This window comes from Castor canadensis, chromosome X (genome assembly GCF_047511655.1).
Source record: "Castor canadensis chromosome X, mCasCan1.hap1v2, whole genome shotgun sequence".
Lineage (NCBI taxonomy): Eukaryota > Metazoa > Chordata > Mammalia > Rodentia > Castoridae > Castor > Castor canadensis.
The window spans coordinates 99,445,868-99,459,165 of record NC_133405.1 but is presented as its reverse complement, the minus strand read 5'-3'; the positions used below and the strand labels follow the sequence as shown (position 1 = coordinate 99,459,165).

Genomic DNA, 13,298 nt, shown 5'->3' with positions numbered 1-13,298 from the left:
TGTGGTGACCCAGACCGTCACCAGAGGCTAAATCCACAAGATAGTCTGATCTTGGACTTCGCGTCGTCTCTTTGTAAGTTATCCACCCTAACATATTTCATTATCATAACAGGAAATGGACTACCCCACAGCCCTAGAGGAATTGACTGTGCCTTATATTTGCTTTTCCTTTATTGTTTTGGGTTCTCTTTGCTAGCTAATACTTTGTTACTCCAATCCTCCTATAGCTAAAGATCCTTATGTTAAACTTACCCAAAATCAGTGTGTGGTTTCTCTCTCCTGACCAGATACTAAGTTATGCAATGACAAATGGGCTCGTAATGTAAACAGATTTCAAAACGCCATGTTGTATATAATAAATATATATCATTTTTTGGTCAAGTTAAAAATGGTTTTTTGAAAAAAGAAACAGGCTTTTAACTCAGGAGACTTTCTAAAAACATAGAAGTAAAAGCCTCTGTTGCCTTGCCATCTAAAATCCTGTGCTTTTTCTCTGAGTTCCTGTGAGATGGAGGATGAGGAAAAAAGCCCTACGTGTTGGGGTAATTAAGAGCCATTGCAAGGGGTGCAGCTCAGTGGCACAGCGTGTGATTAGCACACGTGAGACCCTGAGTTCAATCCCCAGCACTCCTTCTGACACAAGCCATTGCATGAGCTTTAACTGAATATCACACAAAGTCATGGGTCACACACATTAGTGGCCATGGTGGGAAGCACAAGGGATGGATATGTGGAATTCGAATAAAAGAGAAGAAATTTTCAAAAAGCTGGACGTATGGGGAAGAATCTAAACTTGGGGTAGGAGTGGAGTAGGAAGAGTAAAAAGTCCTAGATAAGATGGGGTGAGATGTGAGATGTCATCTATGGAATAGAGATCGAGACAGCCAAGCAAAGAAGACAACAGATGTGACAAAGTCATACTTGGAGATGACACTTCAATATCTGAGTGGCTGATGGGGTCTTATCTCCAAGCAACTCCAAAAGTTTAGAAACTTCGGGATGGGTTATCCTCAGAGTGTTTACAAGACAGTGGCCTCAATTAAAATCACACTAAGATTCCACCTCACCCCTGTTAGAATAGCCATCATTAGCAACACCACTAACAACAGGTGTTGGCAAGGATGTGGGGAAAAGGGAACCCTCTTACACTGCTGGTGGGAATGTAAACTAGTACAACCACTCTGGAAAAAAATTTGGAGGCTTCTTAAATATCTATACATTGATCTACCATATGATACAGCAATACCACTCTTGGGGATATACCCAAAAGACTGTGACACAGGTTACTTCAGAGGCACCTGCACACCCATGTTTATTGCGGCACTATTCACAATAGCCAAGTTATGGAAACAGCCAAGATGCCCCACCACTGACAAATGGATTAAGAAAATGTGGTATCTATACACAATGGAATTTTATGCAGCCAAAAAGAAGAATGAAATGTTATCATTCGCAGGTAAATGGATGGAACTGGAGAACATCATTCTGAGTGAGGTTAGCCTGGCCCAAAAGACCAAAAATCGTATGTTCTCCCTCATATGCAGACATTAGATCAAGGGCAAACACAACAAGGGGATTGGACTTTGATCACATGTTAAAGCGAGAACACACAAGGAAGGTATGAGGATAGGTAAAACACCCAAAAATGCAGAGAAACTAAAGCAGATACTTTAAAGCAACTGAGGCCAATAGGAGAAGGGGACCAGGAACTAGAGAAAAGGTTAGTTTGAAAAGAATTAATTTAGAAGGTAACACACATGTACAGGAAAGCAATGCGAGTCAACTCCCTGTATAGCTATCCTTATCTCAACTAGCAAAAACCCTTGGTCCTTCCTATTATTGCTTATACTCTCTCTTCAACAAAATTAGAGATAAGGGCAAAATAGTTTCTGCTGGGTAGCAAGTGGTTGGGGGGATAAGGGAGGGGGCGGGGGGGAAGGGGGGAGAAATGACCCAAACATTGTATGCACATATGAATATAATAAAAAAGAAAAAATTGTAAAATATGCATAACAAAAAAAAAAGACAGTGGCCTCTTCTAGGAAAAGTGAGATTTCCTTCCATGTCCCCCATCTGCCTGGGTCACACTGTCTTACCTGAAGAACTCTGATGTGGGGCTTCCCCTTCCAACGTCCATAGCCCCTCTCCTTGCTCCAACTTGAAGATGGCCTCTGGTTTGGGAACTTGGTACCCTATTAACAGGACATGAGACAGGATTGGCCTTCGATGGATGACACTTTCCATTTGCTCTTCAGGAAAGGACCCATGCTTCACCCGGAACAGAGTAATAATCACAGGGGTGACAGGGACCATAGAATGTCAGCCCCAGTCAAGGCTGTCACTGTCACACACCTCAGATGTCCCAGTGTACTTGCAGCTGAGAGTGGAAATGGCCACTGAGGTCCCCAGCAGATGCACAGGGTGCCTGTGCTTACCCACTGAGAGCAGGTGGCTGTAGTTTTCCAGTGTCACATCCCAGTACAGGCATCGCTGAGCAGGGTCCAAGTGCTGCCACTCTTCCCTGCTGAAGTCCACTGTCACGTCTTCAAATGACACTGATCCCTGTAACAACACAATCCTGTTCAAGGCGACATGGTCAGCATGGGGGCAGGAGGATGGAAGAAGACAGGTGGAAGTTATTTTTCATGCTTTTTATTGTATCATCTGGAATTTTCACTAAATAGCTAGTTTTATATTTTTGTGAGAAAATGTTATTAAAGTATCATGACATTCCTCGTGTACTAATTCACTCATTTAGTCATTCTTTTATCAAAAATGAGGATTTAAGCGGGCCTTCTTTAACTCTTCTGGTTAAAAAAAAAGTTAATTGAGGTTCTCTTTACGAGGCTGTGAGTTCAATCCCCAGTACCACAAAAAAACAGTAGTTGAAGAAATAATGGCTGAAAAATTTCTCCAATTTGGCAAAATGTCAGCCTGGAGACTCAAGAAACTGAGGAAATTCCCAGATGCAGTATAATCAGACTTCAGAAATAAAGACAGAACAAAATCGCAAGATCAGCAAGGAAGAAAGGACACATTACCGACAAGAAAAAGATGAAGTGACATTGGCTATCTCATCAGAAACCATGAACGTAAGAAAAGGAAGTGGCACATTTTTCAAGTGCAAAGTGACAAGAACTGTCCGCCCCCAATTCTGTATCTGGCAAAATGACCCTTCAGACATGATGGGTTAATGACCAATACACACATGAAAATATGCTTGACAGCATTACTCATCAGAGAAATGCAATTCAAAACCACAAGAAGCAAGACATGGTGGCACATGCCTGTAATCCTAGCACTTGGGAGGCTGAGGATGGAAGATTGTGAGTTCAAGGCCAGCCTGGGCTGCATAATGAGACCCTGTCTCAAAACAAATAAATAAGTAAACAACAGGACACTACTTCACATTCAATAGAATGGCTAGAATCAAAAAGTCAGAAAAGGACTAAGGCATGGCTCAAGTGGTCGAGTGCCTGCTTAGCAGGCTCAAGACCCTGAGTTCAAGTCCCAGACCACAAAAACAAAAAGTCAGATAATATCAAGTATTGGTGAAGATGTGGAGAAACTGGGACTTTCTGACCCTGCTGGTGGGAGTGCAAAATGGCGCAGCAGCTTTGGAAAACATTTGGTCCTCCTCAAAGGATGAAACAGAGTTGCCATCTGACTCAGCAATGTACTCTTAGGAGTCCACATATGAATAAAGGAAAATACATGTCCACCCAAAACTTGTACGTGAATGTTTAGAACAACACTATTCATAATAGCCAAAAGGCACAAACAATTCAAAGTGTGGACCAACTGACGAATGGATAAAGCAAATGTAGCATACCTGACAATGGAGTATTACTCAGACATCAGAAGGAATGGTGTACTGATACATGGCACCACATAGATGACCCTTGGAAACATGCTAAGTGAAAGAAGGCCACACATTATTTCATCCCATTCATATGTATGCCTAGAATAAAGAAAGTTCTAGAGACAGAAAGTAGATTAGTGGTGGCTTAGGGCTCAGGGAGATGGCAAGGGGTAGGACAGGAGAGGGTGGCTAAAGGGTGTGGGGTCTTCTTTTTAAGGTGATAAACATGTTATAAAATGGATTTAGCAAAACTGGGTACAGTGGTACATGGCTATAGTTCCAACTACTCAGGAGGCTGAGGCAGAAGTCCTTGCTTGAGCCCAGGAGTTCAAGGCCAGCCTGGGCCACATAGCGAGACCCTGAATCTTCTAAAAATGGATTTTGAGGGCTGGGAGAGTGACTTAAGTGGTAGAGCACCTGCTTAGCAAGCACATAGACCTTGAGTTCAAACCCTAGTACCACCAAAAAAAATTGATTTGGGGCTGGAGTAGAATGCTTGTCTAGCAAGTGCAAGACCCTGAGTTCAAAATCCCAGTACCACAAAAAAAATTGATTTTGCTATACAAATCGTCCCACATTTGGCCACAGCGAACTCTATCAGGCTGTGATAGAGTCCTTTGAAGAGGACCCCATTTCTTGAGCAGTTCCTTCCTTTCTATCATAAGTTCTTCCAGGATCATTTTGTACTTTGTACTAGCCCTGAAGTTAGCTATTTCTCCAGGAAGCATTAGTTCCTATTAGTGGCAAATGGTATTTAAAAATCAAGGTGTGCTCGTTGTGCCTGGCATATCAAATTGTGCTTTCAGCAGTCAGAGCAAGAAATACTTCTCCTTATGATGAAATACCAACTAATAAGTGTAGATGGAATGACAATAAAAAAAATCAATATAGTAATTCACTGTTAAAGGCGAACCATTGATGGATGCTGAAATCATGGAACAACTATGACAAACGGGATGGACTGTAGCTCAGTGGTAGAGCACTTGCCTAGCATGTACCAGGTCCTGGGTTCCATCCCCAGCACTGCAAAAAGGAATGAGAGATAGGAGGCTGGGAATGGTAGTGCATGTCTGTAGTCTCAGCTACTGGGAGGTGGAGGTAGGAAGATCATGGTCTGAGACTAGCTCTGGCAAAGTTAGCGGGAAGAATTAGCAGGCCCTTAAACAGAGTGCACTTCCTTCTGAGTCTCCCAGGCACACACGAACTCCCTGGTCATTAGCGACTTCACTCACCAATTGGTGGATATGCCACACTTCCTGATGCCCTGGTCCTCCACTCCAACAGTTAGCTTCCCACTACACCAGCAAAGACCCTCAGGACACACGGTTCATACTCCCTGCTGGGAAGCCCTGTGGGGGACAAGGTAAGGACACGCTGGAGTAGCTGGGCCCTCATCCCTCCACTAGTGTCCACACTGAGCACCGCAGCACTTGTGGAAAGTGTCACTGGCTTGGGCTCCCCCAAGCACCTCATCCGCCTCATTCAGCTTCGCACACTCGTGGCTTGATGCCTTTCAAGTGAGGCTGTGCACATAGGGGCAGGTGCTGCTACAGGCGAAAGAGTGGCAGTGCTGTCCTTGGTCCATGATCAGCCCATTCCCATAGCCAGTGCAGAAGAGCAGCATGGCTCAGGCACCACGCGTGGGCCCTGGCTGCAGACACAGATATGCTGTCACACTGGTCCCGCAGCTGCCCCACACCACCCGCCCCCCCCCCCCACCCACCCACAACAGACCTGGAATATTCTTATTTGTAAGAGATACACACTAAAGTACTTAGGAGTAATGGAGACTCACATCTGCAAATTACTTTCAGATGGTTCCAAAAATAAACACATATTTAAATATTATTAATTAACTTATTTAAATATTTAAGTATGTATTTATATTTATTTATTTTTAATTTTTGCAGTGCTAGAATGGAAGCCAGGGCCTTGCCCATGCTAGGCAAGAGCTCTATCCCCGGCCCTCAGAAAATCAAAGTGTTCAAGTATCTCGTGCATATACTTATTCAATACACAGGCAAACATAACTTGGGAACCCCATGAAAGCACACATTAAGGACTGGGTGACTCTGCATGAAGGGCATATACTTGTCTTTGTGCTATTCCTTTTAACATCTCTTTAATTTTGAAACTATTGTCAAACAAAAAGAAGTGACAATTAAACCTTTAAACTTTCAGAAAATACAGGTGAATGTTAGTTTAGGGTAGAGATTTAGGATTTCCTACACAAGTAAAAAGACACCTAAGCAGCAAACAGAAGCTCTATTGATCTGCATAATGAGATGAGGAACCTTCCAGAGCCCCGAGGGCCCTCCCCTTGTCAGTGCGTACTGAGGAGTACAGAGCATGCTGGGATCTCCCAGAGGCTCTGCCCCAACTTTTTCACCCACCAGCTCCCCAGAGTGCAAGCCCTGAGGTTGCTGAGAGCAGGACCTGGGCCCCCAACAACACACCTGAGTGCCCCCTCACCACCCAAACATAGTCATCCAGGGACAGCCTTGGAGGTCAGGGCTCCCAGGAGCACTCATTCTGGGGACACCCTCCTTGCTGGTGTGGGTGCCATGGGGGAGGAGCCTCAGTGGCTAGGGGAGAAGTGGCTATTCACCAATCCACATGCATTATTAACATATTTTAATGTCTGACTGTGTAAACATTTTTTCTCCTTTTTAGATTTAACTTTGATTAACACTTACTAACTGTACTGTTCAGTATTTTAGCAATTGCTGCTGCCTGCCTGTTGACCCAGCTGGCAGGTGACAGACTCACTTGTCCCTCCTTCCCTGGAAGCCACCAAGGCTACATGTACAGGGAACGTGTTCACAAACCATGTCAGGCATTATAAACATTGACAGGGGCAAGAAGAATATTGGTAAAGTACACTGCCCGTGGGTGCCAGGGTTTGATCCCGTTTCCCACCAAGATAGAAGCTTGGGAGCCCACCAAGGCCAGGAAAGCAGATGTGGGATGGTGGGAAGGGCTTTGGAGAGGTTTGGGGTCTGAAGTTGATAGCACAGACACCCAGATTCCAGCCTCACCTGCTACATACGAAAAAGTTTCATTTGTCTGGGTAGTTTCTACGATGGAGTGTCCCTACATGCACATACGTCATCCCCCAGCCCCGGCTCCTCACTGCCCTCCAGTCACACAGCAATGTCTCCCTCCAGGGTCATCTCAGTTCCAGCACATTTTGTACCTCCCCGGCCACTTACTGCCCTGGTCCTCGATCCCCTGGTCACTTGCTCTGGCCCACCCTGCAGCTGGCTAGAGACTCAGGCCTCCTGCCCCAGGACACTTCTACATCACCTCCATGGTGAGACCCTGCCCTACCACACCACTCAGCCCCAGGCCTAGCAGAGAGGTCTCCAGGGTGCTTTCAGGCCTAGCTGGAAATACACAGTGAGGGCCTGGCTCACTGTTCCCTCAGCTAGGACTGGGTACCCCCTGAATGTGGATGCCCTGGTTTTTTGCACCCAGTGTTCTGGGTGGTCTTGCACTGATCCAACTCTCCCTCCCTCTCTCACTTGTAGTTCTCAACAATAACTGGAGTCAGGTGCAGGTGGCTCCCACCTGTAATCCTAGCTACTCAGGAGGCAGAGATCAGGAGGATTTCAGTTCTAAACCAGCCCCAGGCTAATAGTTCGCAAGACACTATCTCAAAAAAAACCAACATAAAAAAGGGCTGGTGGAGTGGCTCAAGTGGTAGAGCACCTGCCTAGAAAGTCTCAGGCCCTGAGTTCAAACCTCAGTACTGCAAAAAAAAAAAGTGTAGAGTGTGCTGGAAATACAACATCATGAGACAGGAATGGACAGCCTGGCACAGTCTGGGCTCTGTTCCAGTCCCCCCTAGAACGGGATGTCCTTCAATGCCCAGTGAATTGGGGGTTGCCCCAGGTTATAAAACCCAGAGTGAGTTACTTTCTGGAGGCCCTCAGCTGGGGTGCAAGTTGGGTGCATGCAGTGGATACTAGACTCCACTCCACTCACTCTGGGAAGCTTTCTCCAGCCTTGGAGGGCCAGCTCACAATGAATCCCAGGCTTCTGTTGTCCCTTCCTGCTGTCTGTAAGTAATAAACCTGTCCCATGTGTGCCAGGGAGCTCTGTGGCACCTGGCTCTGACAAGCTGGTAGCCAGTATGTCTTCTGCACAGTTTGCTCCCTCTGGCTGATCCTGCTCCCCTGCAGCTGGTCCCCCCTCCCTCTGGCTCTCAGTCTTTCCCCAGATTTCTCCTTGTTCCCTCTGCCGGCCCTTGCCCCCTCTCAGCGGCCCCACTCTGACTATTTCTTTTCCTGAGTCTTCCTTGGTCCCTCTGTTTACTCTTCCCTCTAGGTGTTTCTTGTTCTGTTCTCTTATTTATCACTTCCTTGGTTCTACCTAGGTCCCTCTAACTGACCACGTCTCCTGTTTCCTGTTGTGTCTCACTGCCCTGTGTTCTCTCAGACACCTGTCCCTACAGCACATCCTGTTCTGTGGCACCAATCATCCAATGCCGCCCTAGGCCACCTCGTTGTTCTCTGGTGCCTAAGAGCTCTACTTATTCTTCCTGTTGGATTCCTATGACTGTTCTTCAGTTTCTCGATTCTTCTCTGGGTCCTTGGACAGTTCCTTACATACATCTCTAACATGCTGTGTCAGTCAAAGAGAGTGACAAACACCTGAGAAAACAATTTAAGGGAGGAACGATTTATTTTGGCTCACGGTTTCAGAGGCTTCAGCTCATGGTTGCATGGCTCTGTGACTTTGGGCCTGAGGAAGGCAGTATATTGTGGTGGTGGGAGCATGTGGAGGAGGTTGTTGACTTCAGGATGGCCCGAAGGCAAACAGAGAGGCAGGAAGAGACCAGGTACCACCCCCAGTGACCTACATCGAGGCCCCATCTCCCAAAATTTCCACCACCTCCAAAAACGGTGCCACCAGCTGGGGACCAAGCCTTCAACACATGAGCCTGTGAGGGACATTTTTTGTTCAAATCATAGCACATGGGGCTGGTGGAGGGGCTCAAGTGGTAGAGCGCCTGCCTAGCAAGCATGAGGCCCTGAGTTCAAACCCCAGTACTGTCAAAAAAAAAAAAAGCTCAAATCATAACACACAGTCTCCTGTGATGCTCATGCATCTGGTCCATGGAGCATGCTTTGAGTAGTGCCAGGCTGGCTGGCTCCTTAGCCTAGGCTCTGAACTGCTGAAGCCCACTGCTTCTGTGTGTTCTATGCCATGACTGAATTCTCTCCTTCCACCATTTCCATTATTCATGTTACCTTGGACTACCGACTGGTTCCTCTGGTTGTTTCTGGGCTAGGATGACCAATTGTTCTGATTTGCCCAGGAATTTTGCTATTTTAGCACTCAAAGTCCCATGTCCCCTTAGTCACAGGTAGCAAGGATGGTTGCTCACCCTACTTCTGGGAACTCTGGCTACTCCCCAGTCTCTCCCTGGCTTCTTTCCTGCTCCTTAATGTCAGTGAATACTGCACGGAACTCTGATAACCTGGGTGATTCCACAGTCTTGAAAGCTCTTCTGTTCTTTCCCACTCTTCCACAGGCTCTGGCCTTTCTCTGGTCCCTCCACAGTTGTCTCCTGGTCTCTCCACCTGCTACCCATTCTCAGGGTCACAGTCCCCATTTCTTGCCATTCTTTATTTCCCGGTATCTCTGCTGCCTTCCCCCTCCCCCCCCCACACCCTTAAAGTGTCCTCTGAACCTAGGAACTGTTCCTTGGTTCCGCTGGAAGTTGCTGGACCCTCAAGGGACTGCTATCCACTTCCTGTTTCCCTCCTATTTCAAGATCCTTCTGACTGTTCTTCCTGCTCTTCCCTGTTCCCCAACGATGACTTGACTACTTCTCCATTCTCAACAACTGGTTTGTGGTCTCTGGCTACTACCCAATGGCTGGCTCATGTTTCCCATGCCCTCTGTTCCACCTGGAGCCCTGGGCTGTGCTCCATCTCCAGTAAGTGCTCCATGCTCCCTCCAGCTGTCTCTTCTTCCTTCTAAACCTATGTGTCCTCCTTTTCTTCCTGACCTCTTTGCTTCACCTCGGCTTCAGTCACTATATCTTGGTCCAACAGGGAGCATTTTTAATGGTTTCTTAGTATCTCTGCATATATCCTGCTCCCTGGTATCTAATGAAAAAAATCAAGAATCTAATGAATAAAATTGAGAATCTAATAAGCAAGTAAATAACTAATATTTCACCAGAGATTTGGCCATTTTTATCTCTTCTTGAGAAGGACAAATGATCTGTGGTTGGAAGAGAAAAGATAAATGGAGAATGTGCCTTGCAGAGCCCAGAACCATTCATCTAGAAATCCCTACACACTGTCTGTTAAGAGGCCATCGGCAGAACAGGGGATAGCCATATTTTTGTGGCCCCAATGTGTGGCCAGTGATTCTCAACTGAGCAGAGCTAAGATGAGGTGAAAGTGTACTACTGTGAAGTGTTCATTTACTTACCAGCTAATGCTCCTATACTTTTGACTCAAAAGTATAATTTTAATAACTTGGGCAAAACGATTTAAATGTAGGAATTTTACCTTAGCAGTTTTACTCACATTAGAAAACCAGAAACACACTAAATGCATGTTAATAGTAGACTAGGGACTGGGAGTGAAGCTCGCTGGCACAGTGCTTGCCTGGCATGTGTAAGGCCCTGGGTTTGATTCCCAGGACTCCAAAAAAACAAAAAACAAAAAAACCAGTAGACTGGTTGTGGAGGGGATTGGGAGATGTTGGCCAAGGCATACAAAGCTTTTATTAGACAGAAGGAATCAAGTTTTTGAGACTGACTGCATGGCATGGTGACTACAGTCAGTAATAATGTAATATATATTGTACTCTCCTCCCCCATCTGTGGTTTCCCTTGCCATGGTCTCAGTTTCCCATGGTCAACTTCAATCCAAAAATAGTAAGTGGAAAATTCCACATTTTGAGAGAGAGAGAAAGCCACATTCAAAAAGGATTATCACAAATATATTGTTATAATTGTTCAGTTTTATTATTGTTGTTCGTAATCTCTTACTGTACCCTAATTTATAAAGCCAAGAGTGGTGGCATACGTCTGTAGTTCCAGAATTTGGGAAGTTGAGGCAGAAGGATGAGCATTCAAGGCCAGCCTGGGCTACATAAGGCCCTGTCTCAGAAAAATCCACCTTTATCATAGGTAAGTATGTATAGGAAAAAACATAGTACACTTAGTGTTGCTTAATGATAGGAACATATGCTGAGAAATTCATTGTTAGGCAATTTTGCCACTGTGCAAACATTACAGAGTGTACTTGTATAAAGACAGCTATGACATCACTAGGCGACACAAACTTATGAGACCACTGTGGCATATGTGGTCCACTGCTGACTGAAATGTCATTATGTGGCACATGACTGTATATGTAGGGTTTGGTACTGTCTGAGGTTCCAGGTATCCACTGGAGGTCTTGGAATGTATCTGTCAAGAGTAAGAGGAGACTGCTGTATTTCAAAATTGATAAAGAGCAGATTTTAAATGTCCACACTGCAGAAAGGTAAGATTGTGAAATGATAGATATGTTCAATAGCTTGATTTAATAATACCATATGATGTGTGTGACATCTCAAAATATCACATTGTACACCATAAATAAACTTAACAAATAGTGTTATGGTTAATTTATGAATATCTTATGTGTATGGAGAAAAATATTTGCCACCTAGAAACTTATGTATACTGCTGAGTGACAAAGGAGGTGACTGTGAGACTAGGGGCTCAGTGGTAGAGTGCCTGCTTAGCATGCACCAGGACCTGAGTTCAATCCCCAAGAGGTAGCCAAATAATATGATTCCGTTTTTCAGCCTGTATATGTGTGTGGTAGGCACGCACACTCACAGCCCTACACATATACCCACGCATATGCACACGTGCACATGCAAAGGAAAAAACAATCAAAGGGAAATGTGGCTCAGTGTTGATGTAACTTTGGCTAATGCTGGAGGTGCAAGTAATTTTCCATTCTCTTTTTGCTACCCTGTAATTCCTAAGCTTTTATCATGAAATGACAAAAGTCAAAGTAATTTTTTAAAAGTTTAATATTAACCGAGTGGCCACAGGACCCTGAGCCCCTGTGGCAGTAAACCCTTCCCCCAGGTGACAGCATCCAGGAGAAGGTCTGAAGGAGAGAGCTACAGGCCGGGTCTGGCTCCCTTGTGGCCTTCCTCTGCTCACATGACCTCAAAGGGATTCTGGGTGGGAAACTTGGTCTCTGCTGCAGTGTTGTGAGAGGGCGGGACACAGTCGGAGGACCTGGCTCCAAGCCAGTGTTGTCACTGCCAACCTCAGAGCCTGGGCTAATCACACACCTCCACAGGCCATTTTGTTCTTGTTTGAAAATGAGGGAGGCCTGGCAGGCCCTAGAGACTATGGTCGTCCTAACACCCTGCCAGTCTGCAAGTTTCAAGCGAAAGGATTTTTCTGCACTTTAAAAGAATAGAGGAGAAATCAGCAGCTCCCCAGAGTTCAGGGGGAGTAAGAGTACGGTGGAGACCAGCTGAAGATATACAAAGAACCTATGGAGAAGGACGGGCTGTGCTGGGGTGGGGGTTGTCTCCCAGTCCATGTCCAGTGTCAGGTCCCACCCCAGCCTCAGACAGCCTGCAGGAGCTACCCGTTCCCTCCCCCAGGTTGTGGGGCCAAACTGATTTGTTTCACTCTTGGTGGGAGGACTCTGATCTGTTTCACTCTTGGTGGGAGGATTCTGATCTGTTTCAGAGTCAGAAAGGCCAGAATCTGTGACTGGTCAAGCGTGTCTCCTCACTGAGTGAATTCCTGTTCCCGGCGCCCTCTCCCTCTCACCTCACGTGAGCTGCCATGTCCCTTTGCGGCCCCGTTGGTTGGCATGTATGTGCCCGCTGGGTCTTGGCCTCAGACTCTCCTGCTGACGTCTCGGCCCTTCCCAGGAACTTAAAGCTGGGCTGGCATCTGTGGACTCACTGGGGCTGCTGGTGCAGGAGACCTGGATTGGCAGGAAGATTTTCCAGTCTCCACTAAGGGGTCTGGCCCCCAACTCTGCTGAAGCACCAAGAAAGCTGCAAAGACAGTGTGCATATGGTTAGCTATGCTTGCAATGGGCAAGAAGGGGCAGCTTGCAGTGCTGGATATAAGTCCAGTAAAACTAATGCCAGTATTGGCATAGAATGTGGTGAAAAGTCATGAGATTTGGTGTAAGATGAATGGTGGTTAGATATATAGCTCTTCTTAGCTGGAATCTTGGCAAGTCACTCTAAACTGAGTTTCTTCATCTCAAATCATGATGAAACCAGGAGCCAGTGGCTCACGCCTGTAATCCTGGCTACTCGGAAGGCAGAGATGAGGAAGATTGCGGTTCAAGGCCAGCCCAGGCAAATGTTTCATGAAACTCCATCTCCAAAATAACCAGACCAAAATGGACTTGAGGTGTGGCTCAAGTGGCAG

The 13,298-nt window shown here is 46.0% G+C and overlaps 1 protein-coding gene across 3 annotated transcripts in view; it reads right to left on the bottom strand.

Annotated features, from left to right (window-relative positions):
• The window catches only part of Znf41 (zinc finger protein 41), a 54,220-nt gene that overhangs the window by 14,133 nt on the left and 26,789 nt on the right, over positions 1-13,298 (bottom strand). For 2 of the 3 annotated variants that reach the window (XM_074062845.1, XM_074062844.1), the window contains 3 exons: positions 12,681-12,913; positions 2,436-2,562; positions 2,097-2,192 (listed from right to left, as the gene is read on the bottom strand). In XM_074062845.1, coding sequence (XP_073918946.1) covers positions 2,097-2,192; positions 2,436-2,562; positions 12,681-12,725 — 268 coding nt within the window. In that variant the 5' untranslated portion in view covers positions 12,726-12,913. The remainder of the gene's footprint in view (positions 1-2,096; positions 2,193-2,435; positions 2,563-12,680; positions 12,914-13,298) is intronic. The other variant, XM_074062843.1, reaches the window with a different exon arrangement.